This window comes from Mixophyes fleayi, chromosome 5 (assembly GCF_038048845.1).
Source record: "Mixophyes fleayi isolate aMixFle1 chromosome 5, aMixFle1.hap1, whole genome shotgun sequence".
Classification (NCBI taxonomy): Eukaryota; Metazoa; Chordata; class Amphibia; order Anura; family Limnodynastidae; genus Mixophyes; species Mixophyes fleayi.
This window is the reverse complement of record NC_134406.1, coordinates 74,144,843-74,161,174: the sequence shown is the minus strand read 5'-3', so window position 1 is coordinate 74,161,174 and position 16,332 is coordinate 74,144,843. Positions and strand designations below refer to the sequence as shown.

The 16,332-nt window shown below is 38.5% G+C and overlaps 1 protein-coding gene across 2 annotated transcripts in view; it reads left to right on the top strand.

Moving 5' to 3' along the window:
- OSBPL10 (oxysterol binding protein like 10) overlaps positions 1 to 16,332 on the top strand; it is a 309,246-nt gene that overhangs the window by 263,085 nt on the left and 29,829 nt on the right. For both annotated transcript variants that reach the window (XM_075212383.1, XM_075212382.1), the window contains one exon: positions 15,446 to 15,632. In XM_075212383.1, coding sequence (XP_075068484.1) covers positions 15,446 to 15,632 — 187 coding nt within the window. The remainder of the gene's footprint in view (positions 1 to 15,445; positions 15,633 to 16,332) is intronic.

The following is a 16,332-nucleotide window of genomic DNA, read 5'->3' as shown; positions in this document are numbered from 1 at the left end:
TGTATTTTGGTTTAATTTTTTGAATTAAATATTTATCATATTTTTATTTTTTTATTTTTTTTTACACAATAAAAAAACAACAAGTTAGGCTGTTGAATACATTATAGTTGAGAGATGCAAGTCCCACTTGCAATGCAAATGTTTTAATGGGACCTTAGTTTTTGTTGTATTTTCCCAATTTAATTAAATTTCAGCCTTACATGAATCAAAATTGTATGTGTGTCAGTTACACACATACACAGTAAGATAATTGTTTGTAAAATGCAGATTTCCTCAGTAATTATGCACTGCTGTAAATGTATGTAAGCATTTCTGCTATTTTTTAATACATTTTATTAACAGCATCAGAACAAATATACAAACAAAATAAATAAGCAAAAATGTTTACTTTGCAGAGGAAAAATATAAGAAAAATAAGGTGCATAGTAATATCATTCCACAAGGCTAGCTAACTATAATCCAATTTTAAACAAAGAGAGGGGATGGACACATTTCACATGCATAGTTTTTATTTTAAACGGATGCATTAAAAAATAGGGTTGAGGGGGGGGTGGAGGGAGGAAGATAGAGAAAAAAAGGGGGATGGAAGATTTCTTCAAAGAGTAGACAAGAGTTAGAAGAAGAATAGAGAGATGCTATTAAATTGGGTCTAGGGGCTCTAGGTTTTGTAAAATGAAACAAATGAGTTCCTCAAGACCATCAGGTTCATTAAGGTCATCAGTTCAATTTCATAAGTATACCAGCTTTTTCCTGAGCGTAGCCATATTTGGAGAGATTTGATTTTTTTCAGGAGCTAACTATTAAACAAGTGGCGGCACTCAGAATATGTCTAATAAATTAGATGAGGGGTTTTCGTAAAACTTGGGAATGGTAGGGGAAGTAAGGTGTGGTTTGGCTGGAAGGGATCTGTGCCTCACAATGAATCTCCGAACATCTAACCAGAATATCTGCAAAACCGGGTAGGACGACCATATATGTGGGAAGGAATCAATCTCTTGCCTGCCTCTCCAACAACTGCTTGTGTAGATTTTATGTAGCTTAAATGTGTCTAGATACCAAAGTTACAGGAACTTATATGCATTTTCTTTAAGATGTATGCTAATAGATGACCTGACCACCCCAGGATATATTTAACTAGTCTTCTGCATTCAGTTCCTCTCCAATGACTCTTTCCCACTTCTTCTCATGTAGAGATTTCTCTGAGTCACTAGATGTCAGCACTGAGAAAGAGAGTAAAGATATATTGAGTGACTGCTCTGGTATTATTATTATTATTATTACCATTTATTTATATAGCGCCAATAATTCTGCAGCGCTGTACAGAGAACTCACTCACATCAGTCCCTGCCCCATTGGGGCTTACAGTCTAAATTCCCTAACACATACACAGACAGAGACAGACAGTATTTGAAGTAAGTTAGGGATCTAGCAGAAATTCTAGTTGCAGTGGACTGGACAAGTGTCTGATTTTTAATACTAGTGGAAGGTGGAGCTAAGGAGGCTGTGGGATATCTGTAATTTTGTGAATGTGGTGAATGTTCCCATCTTGGGTAGACCATTAATGCACTAGGATTAAGTCCTGAAGGGAGCAACTGGAGCACGGGGATGGGAGGACTGCTCTAGTCAAAGGGAGTGATTCAGATATGATGGCCACCCAAATTGTAGACCCAGGGGGAGAATGACATTGGTTGCACTGTGCAAGTTGCGCAGCATAGAAGTACTTTTTAAAGTCAGGAACACCCAGGCCACCTGACAGCCATGAGCTTTGAAGGATTTGCAGTCTTATCCTCAGCTTGTTATTAGACCAGATGAAGAACATGATCATTCATTCAAGAGTAACAGGTCCTGGAGAGGGATGTTAATAGGCAGTGTCTGATATAAATATAGTAATCTTGGAAGAATACTAATTTTAATAGACATGATCCGCCCTATGCAAGAGAGAAAAAGATTATTCCAGAGTGGTCTGAATTAATAGTGGCTATGAGGGGGGAGTAATTATCATTAAAAAGACATTCCAGCTTCTTGGTAATATAAATGCCCAAATATTTAAATTTTCTGAACTGCCATTTGAATTGAAAGTTCATTTTGAGCAATTGTTTGGTGGAGGAAGGCAGGAAGAAATCTATGGTCTCTATTTTGATTAGAGATAGAGATAAATAGGTTGGCGTAAAGATATTGTGAAGAGTGTTAGAGATGATAATAAAGGAAGCATGCAATGCTATTTTCTGTTCGCTGTGGTCTACTTTAATTCCTAGTATATCAGGGTTCTGTGGGATTCTGGCAGCTACTGGTCCCATAATAAGGGTGAAGATGATTGGAGAGAGGGAACAACCCTTGCAAATGCCATTTTTGATACCAAATGGAGCTGAATGGGGACCATTGACTAAGACTGAGGCCAGTGGGTTATGAAAAGGCCTGAGATCTAGGTTAAAAACTCACTCTCTAGGCCAAAGGATCACATGACACGCATCGTATAGGGCCAGCCAATGTGATCAGAGGCCTTTTCCACATCTATTGCTATTAGTTAAGCGTGAGTCTTGGTGTTGTCCAGGGCTTGACGCCCAGAAATATACCCGCCTTGATCAGGTTGAATCAACCTGGGGAGTTAGACATTTTCTCTACTGGTTAGTGTCGTTGGGAAGATCAACATACAGGTGGGAATTGTGTCTGTAACTGCCATAGAAGCATTTTGCTATTTTTTTTTTAAATATCTTGGTGAACAAGCATACTATATAATACTAATATGTTACCATTAATTGATGTTATTAGATTGTGTTTGCCATCTGATCTTTGGTCAGTTAAAATAGAGAGCTATTAAAAGTAAGCTGATCTTGGTAAGTTGCATGGTAACTTCTGGGAGGTGGTAATACTCCGGTGCACCCTGCAGTAGAAGATCTGAAGTCTCTCTTGAAGAGAAGGTAGTCAGCAACATTTTGGAAACTTCCTCTTCCCTTCTTTGATTGAGCAAGATCACCTGTGCCAGGGTGACTTTTGCAAGCAATGCCTAGTTGTTAAGCGAAGGCTCTGTGGATAAATTGCTTTGGTATGCTTGCTGTTTGTCAACGAGATACAAGTGCTTCTTTTTTTCACATTTTCCGTGAAAGGTAAGAGTTGAGGCATGTTCAACTTCGACTTCTTAAGAGTTTTCAAGGCAGCCGATGAGATCAGCTCATTACATCTTTCCTCATAGATCTTCCTGAAGTTGTGTGCATTTTTAACCGCTGCAGTGCAGCCCTCCATCATTGCTCCACAGTCAGGGCCATCTTAACAACATTATGGGCCCCCGGGCAAGGCAGTGCACCAGGGCCCCTAGATATAGATATAGATATATAGATGTATACAGATACAGATATAGATATAGATATATAGAGATAGATAGATGTACTTGCTCAGTGACCCTTGTAGGTTTTTTTTGCAGGTTTTTTCTTTTGCAGGATTATTTATTCTCATTAAGAGCCTTGCCTGTGGGGCCCCCGGGCAGCTGCACATCGTGCCCAATGGAAAAGATGGCCCTGTCCACAGTCCACAATGCTTGATATATTTTTGCAAGCCGTGCCCGACCTGCAATGCCAGCGAGGGTGTCTTAAATGTATCAGTTTTATCATCATAGCCAGCTACCAGCTTCACTACATCTACTACATGCAGAAAGTTAGATGGGATAGTAAAGTCTTTCATCGTCTCCAAAGGGGTAGCCCTTCTGGCATGTAACAGTAGCCTTCCCACATCTCGAAGCTTCAAATGGATGTACGCTTGTTTGCCAACATCTGACCCAAACCCAGGTGAAGAGATGCTGGCACATCTGCATGATGCATCAGTCATTTTTGTCTGTGAGTAAAAGTTCCTCTGTGGTCATGTCGCCCAAGAACTTCCAAAAGTCACCATTGATATCAGGTGGAACAGGCTGAGCAAAGGACTTTGGGGTTTGGGTTTGTTGCCCCTTTGGTTTAGCTCTTCATGAGTCCCCACAGGTATTTTCTTACAAATAAGCCATGGCAAGCAGCCCAGTACTTGAAGCCTTTGAGAATCATCTCTTTGTTTGTTAGTTTTGGACGGATTCAAAATACCTTGTCCTGTCCTTCTCACCTCAGACATGTGTGCAAAGTTGCTTCAATTCCAAAGATGTGCAAATTGCATGCACCTTAGTGCTTGGGAATTGTCATGGTCCAGGCAACTTTAGTCTCATTATGATGAATATGGTCGATATCACTGTTTTTGGAGGAGCTCCTCACAGTAGAGACAGTACTGCTTTTTGTTATATGCCTTGGAGCCATCACTCTTTTTGGTCAGTGTTTGGACGGACACCGCATCATTTTGCCGGCCTTATTTATTTAATACACTACTGCCATCAGGTCGAGAATCATTGTGCATTGAACATATCTCTGTGTCCTTGCAGGGGATACTTCTCTCTACTGCTTTCCAGGCTATAGTTGGAGCAACCACTCAGCTGTGTCATGCTTCACTGTCCCCACGTCACTTTCAGCAGGAGAAGGATGTGACTGTGTCTTTTCCCTGTTATGTGTAAAAAGGCAGAAAAGCTACAATCCTTCACTTCCAGCATGTGGTCGAACATACTACGTTCCCCTGACATCTAGTGGTTGTGTACATACTTCTCCTACATGTCAGACACACATGCACACTTATGGAGCAATGTTAATTATCTCACCTTTTTCTAGATAGGACAAAACATGACCTGTACATGTGATCTGGCAGGATCGAATATCAGACAAAAAAAACAGAGCAAAAAAACAGCATTGTATTCACATATGTATGCAATATGGCAGAAGTACTAGAATAAAAAGGATTGGCATAAAATGTATATTTTTAATTAAACATACAAACATACACAATGTAAAACCATATATTGAACACAGAAAAAAAATACAATAATCCTCCTTCATGAAAATAATTTATGTATGTAAAAGCAGTATCATTTTTCAATAACCATGTGAGAGCAAATATAAATCAATACTATCGGTACAGATTAATAGTGAAGCCCAATCAGGAAACTAAACGACCCAGAAACATTCTATTCAAATCTCTAGAACGGGGTAATCGAACACCTCCACCATTCAAATACAGGTTGGAATCAACCACCTCAACTCTAAAGACAACTCCTTGGAGTAGATTTATTAATGAAGGTTTTGCTCGTAGCAACCAATGAGATTGTAGCTCTCATTTTCTACAATGTACTAGATAAATTATAGCTAGAATCTGATTGGTTGCTGTGGGCTGCCACTTTTCCTTTATAGAAGGTTTGTTAAATCTACCCCCTTGTTTTTTATTATAAGGACTATTAGCGCCTGAACATTTATTATTTGCATAGTAGCTTAATGTAATTAGGAATTTGTGGTGCCTATCTAAGCAAGATAATATAAGACTTTTTAGGAGGCCAAAGGAACTGATGTCTGGCAAAGTAAAATAGGTCTGTATTGATGTTACACTTATAATAATAAATAAGTACATATATCTTTGTTATTCAATTTATAAAGGATCAAACATCAATATTTGTATTATCATGATGTACTCAAAATAGGTAAACAAAAGAACTACAGTCCACATAAATAGTCCTTTTGATAGTCGCTTAACTTGTGATCCATTGTAAAGATCTATAAGTTCCATTCAAAGGATATTACCAGTTATTCTGACCATTCCAGAAGATAAACGTTGTCCTTTGCCGTGTTTGGTGTTAATAATGTACAAAATCTCTGGGGGTTGGTGTTTCCTATGGAGAAAAGGGGTAAGCATGTTAGTTCACAAGGCATTTCCGCAGTACAGGTACCTCACAGGCAGGGCCACCCTTAACTCTTATGGGTCCCCTGACAAATTTTTATCCTGGGCTTACTTTTCCATGACAGACGAGTTTGAGAAATGTTTTATCTCAATGTCAAATTAATAAAAATATGTTTAGAGTAAATATATTGTTTATATATATATATATATATTGAGGTGGATAAGGGAAACAAATTCTTTTTAAGAGAACAACAGTATTGTGGGCAGACAGAAAACTTTTATGGTAAACCATTACACCCGTTTTACAGTGGTGGTAAGTTTTGAACTGGGTATTCCCTATTACTGCAGGTCAGAAGATCACCTGTAGACTGTAGATTCTCACTTGAAAAATGACAATGCTGCACAGCCGCCGGTTCCACGCATCACCATGACAAAGCTGTTGTGACACATGGGACTTTGGGCCTTTGGAATCTGCATGATTGAATGCCGACAACGTGTGTGAAGTCTTCTGGGCCCAAAAGGATTACAGTTACAATAATAGCCACAGGGAATGTTGTTAATAAAGTTATGAATAACTTATTTAGAAGATGAAGGAACAGTTTTATCGGTACCTTAAAGTGAAAGTGCTTAGAATATCTAGTGCGTTAAAAAAATAGAAAGTCTGGTCCCTATATGAACCCTGATTTCTAAAGGGGGACTTCCAAATGCTTGACTGCGGAAGTGATGTCACAAACCCATGTCGAGAGTGTGGGCTTCCAATGGAAGGGGCATGCCTAGCGCTTAACAATCACATAAGTTTGCTTCCAGTCCCATGCAATCCCCCCATTAAAGTCGAGCGCACAACTTTTAGCCCTTGTGGTTTTGTATGACGATTATGTACTATTGTTATTTTCCCTTAATATTCAGGTAGGACAATGTATATTGTATGTAACCTTGTAATGTAATCTCAGCGTGTGCTTTGCTAAATGACATGAGTCTGAACCTATGCAAGTGTCAGTAATCTTTTGAAATTAGCCAGGTACGGGATAGATAAATTTCTTGGAGGAGTTTGAAGCCCCAAAGTTGTAAACCATCTTGCCAAGCAGAACGAGCAGAGGTGAGAACTCAAGCCCTGTAAACATTCTAGATCTCAGGACATCCATAACTCACTTCAGAAAGCTATGTGTCATTTTAGGAATCAATCTGACTTAATTGAAAATGTAATTCCTAAGGTGATGGTGAAGAGCCTGTAAGAAGGGTTTAAAATCTTCTGCTTTAGACATTACATTGTGCATTTTCATGAGGGGGTCTATCAATACTGAAATGTCCCATATTTTTCTTATGTGTTCCAGCACACACGCCAACTCTTAACTAGTAAGTAGTGACTCTGGTTTTATTTCCTATTTAATTTCTAAAACTTATTTGTGCAACTTATTGTATGTATTGTTATAATCTTTTTGTAACTAAGCATTGGAAACATTTTTTTAGAGTAAATAAATTTAATCTAGTGTATTCTCCAAGATTCTTTGTGAACTTACGAATCCCAGGGAGGCTCATGCTACATGTGTATGTGATTTAAGTGTGAAACATTAATAAGTGGTTTTGGTGAACGTAAGGACACAAAAATAAATCCTTTGTGGTGGCAGAAAAGGTGTAATCATTGCTAAGTGACTAAGATGACGCCAGTCACGGCCAGCTGTTCAGATTGCTGTATCTGGGACAGGCTGGGCATTTGTGACACTTTGTCAGTGGAATTTAATTACCCTTTTATTTAATTTTGTACCCTCTGTCTTCCATATGATTAATTTTATCATTGCCTTGTAGTTCTTTCTCACACTCCCTCTCCATTCATTTCCTGCTCTCCTTCACATTTGTTCACCACTCCTATTTATTTAATTTTCTATTAATCACACGTTATAGTGCTGTGTACATAATACTAATGATAGATATAGGTACATTGATCTCCTTGTGCAGTGCTCTGTGTACAGTATATAATGCATTATTAATTCATAATAATAAAGTATCATATATTAATACTGTATTATATATATATTGCACACTATGGGCCTGATTCATTAGGGAGCGTAATTGGCAATACATTGCATATAATGTGCACAGTTACTCTGCACATGCCCAGAACCAGACCATATGCCAGAGAACGCAGCAACATCCAATTAATTTTTGACCACAAGGACCCTTACTACAGTCTATGCTTTCAGGGGTGGAACGGGAGGGGAATGGGCGTATGTACAGTAAGAGTGCGCCAAGGTCAAGCACACAAAGCAACGTCCGATTCAAGCTTTGGGCATCTCTAAGGTACTTGATTTTCAGTCATATCACTTGCAATAGTTAGAGGTCTGGTGTAAGTGCCGATTACTAGTAATGATGGCTGTGTATGTATGCTAGAACATGTGTTTGCAATTAGGAGCAACTGCAAAACGGTGTTTTATGTACAGTAAACAGAGCAGAGCACACCTAGACCCGTATTCATCAACAGACATATCTTCAGATCTGCTCCTGGTTGAACCTGTAACTGTAATAAAACAGATGGAGACAAACATACTACCCACAAACACTGACCTCACTGCACTCTCACCTTTATCTCAGAAACAGGGCAAGTTTTTCGCTAAACTTAAAGTCCGCTTCCAGGAAAAGTTCTTTCTAGGCCGGGGTTTTAAACATACCATCCAGTTGGTTAGTTGAACATGACGTAAAATATAGAACAGCAATAGACTGAAAGTTGTCAAATCCCAATTTCAGATTTTTCTTAAGTTTTTTTGCACTTCTGCTTTTCAAGGGCACAGACGTGTCACTTTAGTAGTATGGTACTAGTTGGATTAAATATTGATTCCAAACACCTGGATGCATACATTTCTTGATATGGCTGGCGACTATGCTTCTGTTGTACAGGCAAGACTCCCCCACCTCTATTGGCTGCTAAATAATTTACAGAGAACATAATCTTTAAGCAGCTGCTGTGAAACTGTACACCGGAGTCTCCGAAATCAGCCATGCTTAAATGAGAAAATGAGTTTGTTTTATGATCACTTTGCCTCTCTCTGTGACTCTTCATTTCTCTTCTCTTTACATTACTTACCATGCTGAGGCTGCTGCGCTTATTGCCTATGGGCTCCTTGAAGTACTTACATTACTGTCGTCCTGCTGGCCAACACATGTTGATAGGTTTTTCTAAACTCCAAAAAAGTGATAATCCCCTATTGTGTTTTCTGCTGAATTACGTCTTTCTTTTCTTTTTAAACATACAGAGTTGTCAGTTTTAATAATAGGATCTATCAAGATGATTGGGATACCTCTTTGTTTATTGTATCGCATTTTACTATAGAAAAACGTATTTAAGCAATGCAGTCTGTCACTCATGTGCAGGGGGTTAAGTTTGGATGTTCTTACATTATAAAGTGTATTGCATATACTTTACTCTGAGAAATGAACTTAATGTTCAGTTGGATGTTGCTTAGCTTTTTAGCTTTCAAATTGTGTACTGAAAATGAGATAATGCCATTTAAGGCATCAGTAATGAGGGAGCAGAACTTTATTATAGGTGTACCTATAAAAAGATAATAGCAGTAAGTTGGTAGCATAGAAAGGTTATATAGTTTAAAGAATCCCCCAGTTTATACAAAAGAAAAATCAGTGGCTAAAGTCATTCAATTTTATCATTCAACAAACATTCATGACTGACACAAGATAAAGGTGAAAATTCAAGGTTACTCTGAAGAATGGGCCTGATAGCATACCGCCATGGATCAATACAAAACTTTAGGGGTTTATTTATCAGGGAGAAGAGCCCAAAATCTTGCAAAACATGAGTTTAGGACATCTCACTACATAACCAAGCCTCTGTCCTTATTGAGGCGGGACAGTAGCGATTTTAGGGCTCTATACTGCCATCCCGATTGAGAAAGTTTTGTCCTGCGGGTGGGAAATTTGAGAGGTATGTCTCATTCACTGTTGCAACGATGATTGGGTGCCACATGCAGCAATGAAGGTGTTTGGAGGGGAGGAAAGGAGAGTATGGGGCAACCTAGCATTTCAAAAGCTCTTGACACGCCCCTAGGGGTGTGACCATTAACCCATCGTGACATGATCATGCCCCCATTATGATGTGGCCACGCCCCTATCTGAATACTGAATATCCAAATGTAAGTAAGAATGGCAAAATTTTGAGAAATTGAGGCGAGACAAGATGTTTTATTTGCTGGGATTGTACTGAAATCTTTGATATTGCGTCAATTTGATAAATGGATCCTTTCGTTTGGTAATAGCCAGAGTGTTATTTTCAATATTTTCAGATTGTGGGATGTCTGACAGGGTGCAATGAATTGGTGAATAGCTGACACTGTAAGGTTAAATTGCAGTCAGTATGCTCACAGAGGTGTGCAGGGAAATTGAACAATGGTCCTGTCGCTCAGCAGCAAGAGTTGTCTGCATGTGGCCGTCATAAGGGAAGATGTGATCAGTGTATATATATGTTTATATTGGATACATATAGTAAAACTCTTTGGGGTATATTTACTAATTGCAGATTTTAAAAAGTGGAGTTGTTGCCTACAGCAACCAATCAGATTTTAGCTGTTATTTTGCGTAATGTAATAGTCACCCCATGTGTTGATGAATATGATTTAACTTTCAGTTGGGGCTCTTTACAGTTAACGCTGTGAACTTATGGAAGTAGCTTAAAGATGGTGTAATTGGGGCTATTACATTAGTTAATAATAATAAAAAAGGTTTCCTACATTATAAATACTCATTGTAATGAGAAGGAATCAGAGAAATGAGGCTGCTGACCAAGATTTAATCAAAGACTGACAGGTAAGTTAACATGGCTTCAGTAATGGAGACAGAAGTGTAAAAGACACTTCAGTCTCTAGAGATTCATTAGCTGCTTTTCTTTAACGCATAGTTGCCTACTCTCCAGGAATGTCCAGGATACTCCCGCATTTCTGGGAGACCTCCTGGGCTCCCGGGAGAGCAGGGCAACCTCCCAGTTCTCGCCCCCGCAATATATAAGTGAAGGGGCGTGGCTTAACTGCGCAAATATTGTGTCATCTTAGCCCCAAAATGATGTGATTCATCAAGCCCCGCCCCCACACCTACACCACCCCCGGGATCTCCCTGAAGCCAAGTTGGCAAGTATGCTGTATCTAGACTAGAAACCAATTAAAACTCCCTTTAGCTGGGTTGAATTTTCAATCCAGATTTTGGAAATATGTTTATACTGTAGTTATAATGGAAATGGACTAAGGAATAACTTGCCTCATATGGCATTGAAAAGCATTTCATTTTCTCGTATTATGTTATCTTACTAGTGGTGTTTTTCTGATTATATATTATTTATCTTTGCAAGTGAACCCACAAGTGGGCCCTTACTGGCTATTTGAGTGTATTTTTTCTCAGTCTTACAGTTAGTGACTCAATAATGAAAGTATGTTATTTATATTGAATTGGAGTGGGTGGGGGAGGTAGAGGCAACATGTCTCCCTCTGGCTCTCTGAGGGCAAAATAAAGCTTATTGTACGGTAACTAACTGATATTGGATCATTTACACCATATAGTGCAAAGTTCAACAGAACAAAGAATGAGGGAGGAGGGATATGGAGATACTTGGAAAGTGTAATGTAATGTAATGCCACTTAGCTACTGAATACAACTGTACCATTACTCTATGCTGCACTGCTTTCTCCCCATTAAGTTTTGTATGAGGTTAGTGATTTTAGAAAACCATTTCTCAAAGAATTACTTGTTGGCCAGCAAATTAATATTTTAGATTTGAAATCATCAATTGCAAATGGCCTTTGTCTACTTATAATTAATTACACTAGATAAGACACTGATGAATGTAGGACACTGCAACAAAAGTTATTTTGTTTTATTACATGCTGGTATTAGGGATTATTTTCTATTGTATTCTCAATAAATAGAAAACCCAGAGGAAATAGAAAACCCAGAGGAAATAGAAAAGCTCATATAACAGGCTAATCTAATGCAGAAGTAATAACATTGCTTTTGTTAGGGCCCATTCCCACTGGTGTCAAAATACACACTTTTACTAGCATTTTTTAAGACTGTAAAAGCATGTAAACGAGTATGGGAATGGAACCAATAGCCATAGAGCATTTGTGCTGAAGCTGTTGCATAGCGTTTGTGGTTTCTTTTTACACACTGCTTGTTCCATTTATCTATGTTCACCACAAATAGCCACATGCGGTCAAATTAACCACCTCCATAATATGCAAGGGCAAACACTTGTTACCACCACTTGCCAAATGCAATCATGTTTGACATGATGTGTCACTTTTCTGCCTTTTGGTTAAGGTCAGGTGTAGATGCTCATGTAAACAGTGGGCCTTAAAGGTGCCCCCTGTAGGTGAGGGGCTGTCCTCTGGCAAAGAGGCCAGTTGCTTGATGCCCAAAGTCCTCTGTGCACACATTCCTGCCCTAGCCGGGGGGTGCCTGAAATGCACTTGTGTTGGGATGCCACCATATGCACAGAGCACTAAAGCACTTTGATTTTTTAAGAGTCACATCTTGCCATTTTTGGACTAGCCTTTTGGCAGGGATAATTTTTATATATCTGAGGCTGGAGCTTGTTTGGCTTTATTTATTTAATTTAATTTTGCACACACACTTCATCTTTTCACAGTTTTGTGTCTCACTTTTTTATTTTGAAAAGGTGTTGGCATGACCCAAGTCATTGGAGGCTCCCATCTTCTAAGGGGAGTGAGCAGAAGATTCAGTTCCCCAAGGAAAGCTTCAGCCGAACTCAGGGACAAAGGGGTCCACCTGAGCCCTGTGGGGGAGGTGGGCCTGAGACCCTTGTTCTCTAAGAGCACTACTACTGCTTAATTTTTGTTCATCAAGGAATTCTGAATTGTTTTGTTACGCTATACATATGGACAACTGCACAGTACCACTTCTCTTTAGATAATTTTCAGCAACTGTTATTCTTGGACAAGTATACTTCCATTGTTTTGTACTATGCTTGTAGCTTTTTTTCACATAGAGATGTAGCTCTATGGAGGGCTCCATGCTTAATATTTGCCTTGGGCCCCTTCTGCACTGGCTCTACCACTTAGAATAAGGTACCGCTGCTTGTTTCCTGCTCTGACAGTGTTCCCTGCAGCTCCCCTGCTGTCACATTGCTGGCAGTGGCAGGTGAGCCACGGGACAGACATACCTCTTGCGCAGTTTCTCTTCTGCACGTGAGTGGAGTCACTCCTCAGTGGCTGTTTCTGTATGAATACTACTCACCAGATAAGTGGTGACTGATTTTTTTTTACCAGTTGTGTTTAGATAATATCTTATATTTGTGATTAAGTAACACTTTGTGACTCAAACAAACTTTTTAATTACTATAAAAAGTGATGGTTGCAAGCTTATTGCAGCAATTCTTTATTTTGCTTTGTTCCCAAACTCGACATTACAAATCCTGTAGTTGTCTCTATTAGGGTTCCATCATTAAAACTGTGCTTTTAATTTTCCTTTAGTGTTTGTTCTTATTTTTTTGACAGGACCTTCACATCATCATTCTGTGCTGTTAAAAGAACCTGTTCCTTCTATAATATTTCTGTAGCTTCCTGATTGCCACCATTCCCCTCACCAACATTAGAATGTGGAATCCCTCAGATATGAATTTCACAGGCCCACAAACAGTACTTCCTAACCATTCAGTGGTTCAGGACTATGGGGTATATTTACTAAACTGGGGGTTTGAAAAAGGGGAGATATTTCCTATAGCAACCAATCAAATTTTAACCGTCATTTTGTAAAATGTACTAAAAATAAATAATTGCTAGAATCCGCAGTTTAGTAATATAACCCTAACTGTTTTTGGACTCCTATTCACAAATTTGGGACATTGGCTTGTTTAGCTCATAAAATATTTTTACATATTGACCCATAGATGGAAAACAATTTTTCTTTAATGTCACATTTATTTAAGAAGCAAAGTATCAAATGGATTTGTTCCCCTGGGCTTTAGCTATTATGCATGTCCTGCCAGAAAAATAATACATTTACTGTCACAGTTGAGAACCTTGTTCAGTGTGCTGTGAAAACTTTGCAGAGACAAGATGAACTCCATTAATGTAATCGCTACTGATCACTTTCCAAACACTGTAAAGATGACCTCACAGAACAGAAAATTGTGCAGCCAGCATGTCTAAATGTCACATTTCGCAGAAGATTGACTTTCAAATAAATTTACTATTTTTCCTATATAATATTAAGGGGCCTCTCTACCAAGCCTAAAACCATGCAGAAACATTGGTTTCCACGTAGTTTGGGCAAAATGAAGTTATGGGGCTACTTAGCATTAGCATAATGTAAGATATTCTCCTGCATTAGGTAAACCACCGCAGAATATCACAGTCCCCATTATTCTCAATGGGTGGGGACCTTGGTCTGGAGCTGTTTACCATGCTTAGATAAGGTTCACTTTTCAGTGCTTGTCCCTGATTGCTGTTGATGGCGTTAGCCATTCCTCCCTTTGGAGAGATCATCACAGGAGAGGAATCTCCAGATTGCATGTTGTATATATAATTAACATGCAGGAAAATGCAAAGGGTCATAAATATACCCGTTTCCTCTATGGCAGAGGCTACCATTAGTTTTTTTTATATGATGTGGCTAAGTGGTTAGCACTTCTGCCTCACAGCGCTGGGGTCATGAGTTCAATTCCTGACCATGGCCTTATCTGTGTGGAGTTTGTATGTTCTCCCCATGTTTGCGTGGGTTTCCTCCGGGTGCTCCGGTTTCCTCCCACACTCCAAAAACATACTAGTAGGTTAATTGACTGCTATCAAAATTGACCCTAGTGTCTCTCTCTGTCAGTGTGTGTGTGTGTGTGTGTGTGTGTGTGTGTGTGTGTGTGTTAGGGAATTTAGACTGTAAGCTCCAATGTGGCAGGGACTGATGTGAATGAGTTCTCTGTACAGCGCTGCGGAATCAGTGGCGCTATATAAATAAATGGTGATGATGATACTACATAAGAAAATGTAAATTTCAAGATGGCATATGATTCTAAATCTGCAGAGTTGTATGCAGACGAAATACAAAATATTAGAACAAAAATGAAGGGTTTACTGTAACTTCACTATGAAGTTTGGTGCTCTGTACTTACAATTTCTAAGTCCAAATTACTCACTGATATTTATTTTAGGGAGAAAATTAATTTCTTGTTCCTAACAGGTGTTTAGCCCTTTTTCATTACTATATGTTGTGTCAAACATAAGACAACTAATATATTACATTTATCATAAACTGTACAGTGTATATGTAGTATAGTGTAGCATAGCACTTTCTACTATATTTTAATTTGTTTCAGTTAAGAAAAAACTTATATAGTCTACTCTATTCTGAAATATTTCTTTTGAAAAAACAGTTTGACACAAAGAGGTCGGTTTATCAACCCGCCTAAAAAAGGATAAAGTGATGAGGTTGCCTATAGCAACCAATCAGATTCTAGCTATAATTTCTTAGCATGTACTAGATAATGAAATCTAATTGGTTGCTATTGGCCACACATCTATTTTTACTCTTCTTTTTTTTTAGTAGGTTTGATAAATCTAACCCAAAGCCTATACTATAAAATGATGTTGTACGGGGGGACATGTTATAGCATTGATTTTTTTTCTTCATTATAGCAGCAATACCTTTTGCTAAAGGATATTATACATCTAACAGGCTGTTCCTTTGTGTGCTCTTTTCTTTCACTTAGGGGTGCTCAAGCTGATGGAGTATGGTGAGGAATACATATTTACTCTTCCGAGTGCCTATGCTCGTTCCATACTGACAGTTCCCTGGGTGGAGCTGGGAGGTAAAGTCAATATTATCTGTGCAAAGACAGGCTACACTGCCACAATTACATTCCACACCAAGCCTTTCTATGGAGGAAAAGTACACAGGTAATGAAGTCAATGTCAGGTAGCCGCTAATGCTAGTCATGTAATTGTAAGAATTTTAATAGCAATATTAAGTTGTGGTCAGCGTTCAAAATATGCACAATAGAAATTAATGTTGCTTGCATTTCTATTAATCCTAATCATAAAATTCCTTATATTACAATAGTGTACTCCACTCATTTTCAGGAAACGTGACATGTTTTTACAGCTTTATAACCGCCTGCATCAGCTTTTACAGTATCTGGGAAACATGGCATAAATGTTACTGGGAACTGAGCTAGGCTTACACATAGACTACTGGTTTGTTTGTTTTTAAAGAAAAAGGCTGTATATTGATTAAATTAAGCAGACCATACAATCTGAAATGCAAGTTGCTTTACAGAAAAGAGTTTCTAAAAACTTTATTTAATATATATGTATCTCAGGAACCTATAAGTTCTGACTATTTGAAGAAAAGATTTGCTCTTAGTGACATACCTTTTCCTATACACACCATTCTTTTTTCAGTAAATAAACTGCATTGAAGGACATAAGAGGGAGACTTTTGTAGCATGCAATGGCTGATAAGTATTTTGGCTTTCAGGGAGGTAAATAAGAGGATTGTTAAGTGTTTTGGCTTTCAGAGAGGTGAATGAGAGGATTACATACATTATTAACTCCTGTAATAATTTGTTCATTCTTGCATACACATTTGGCATTATTG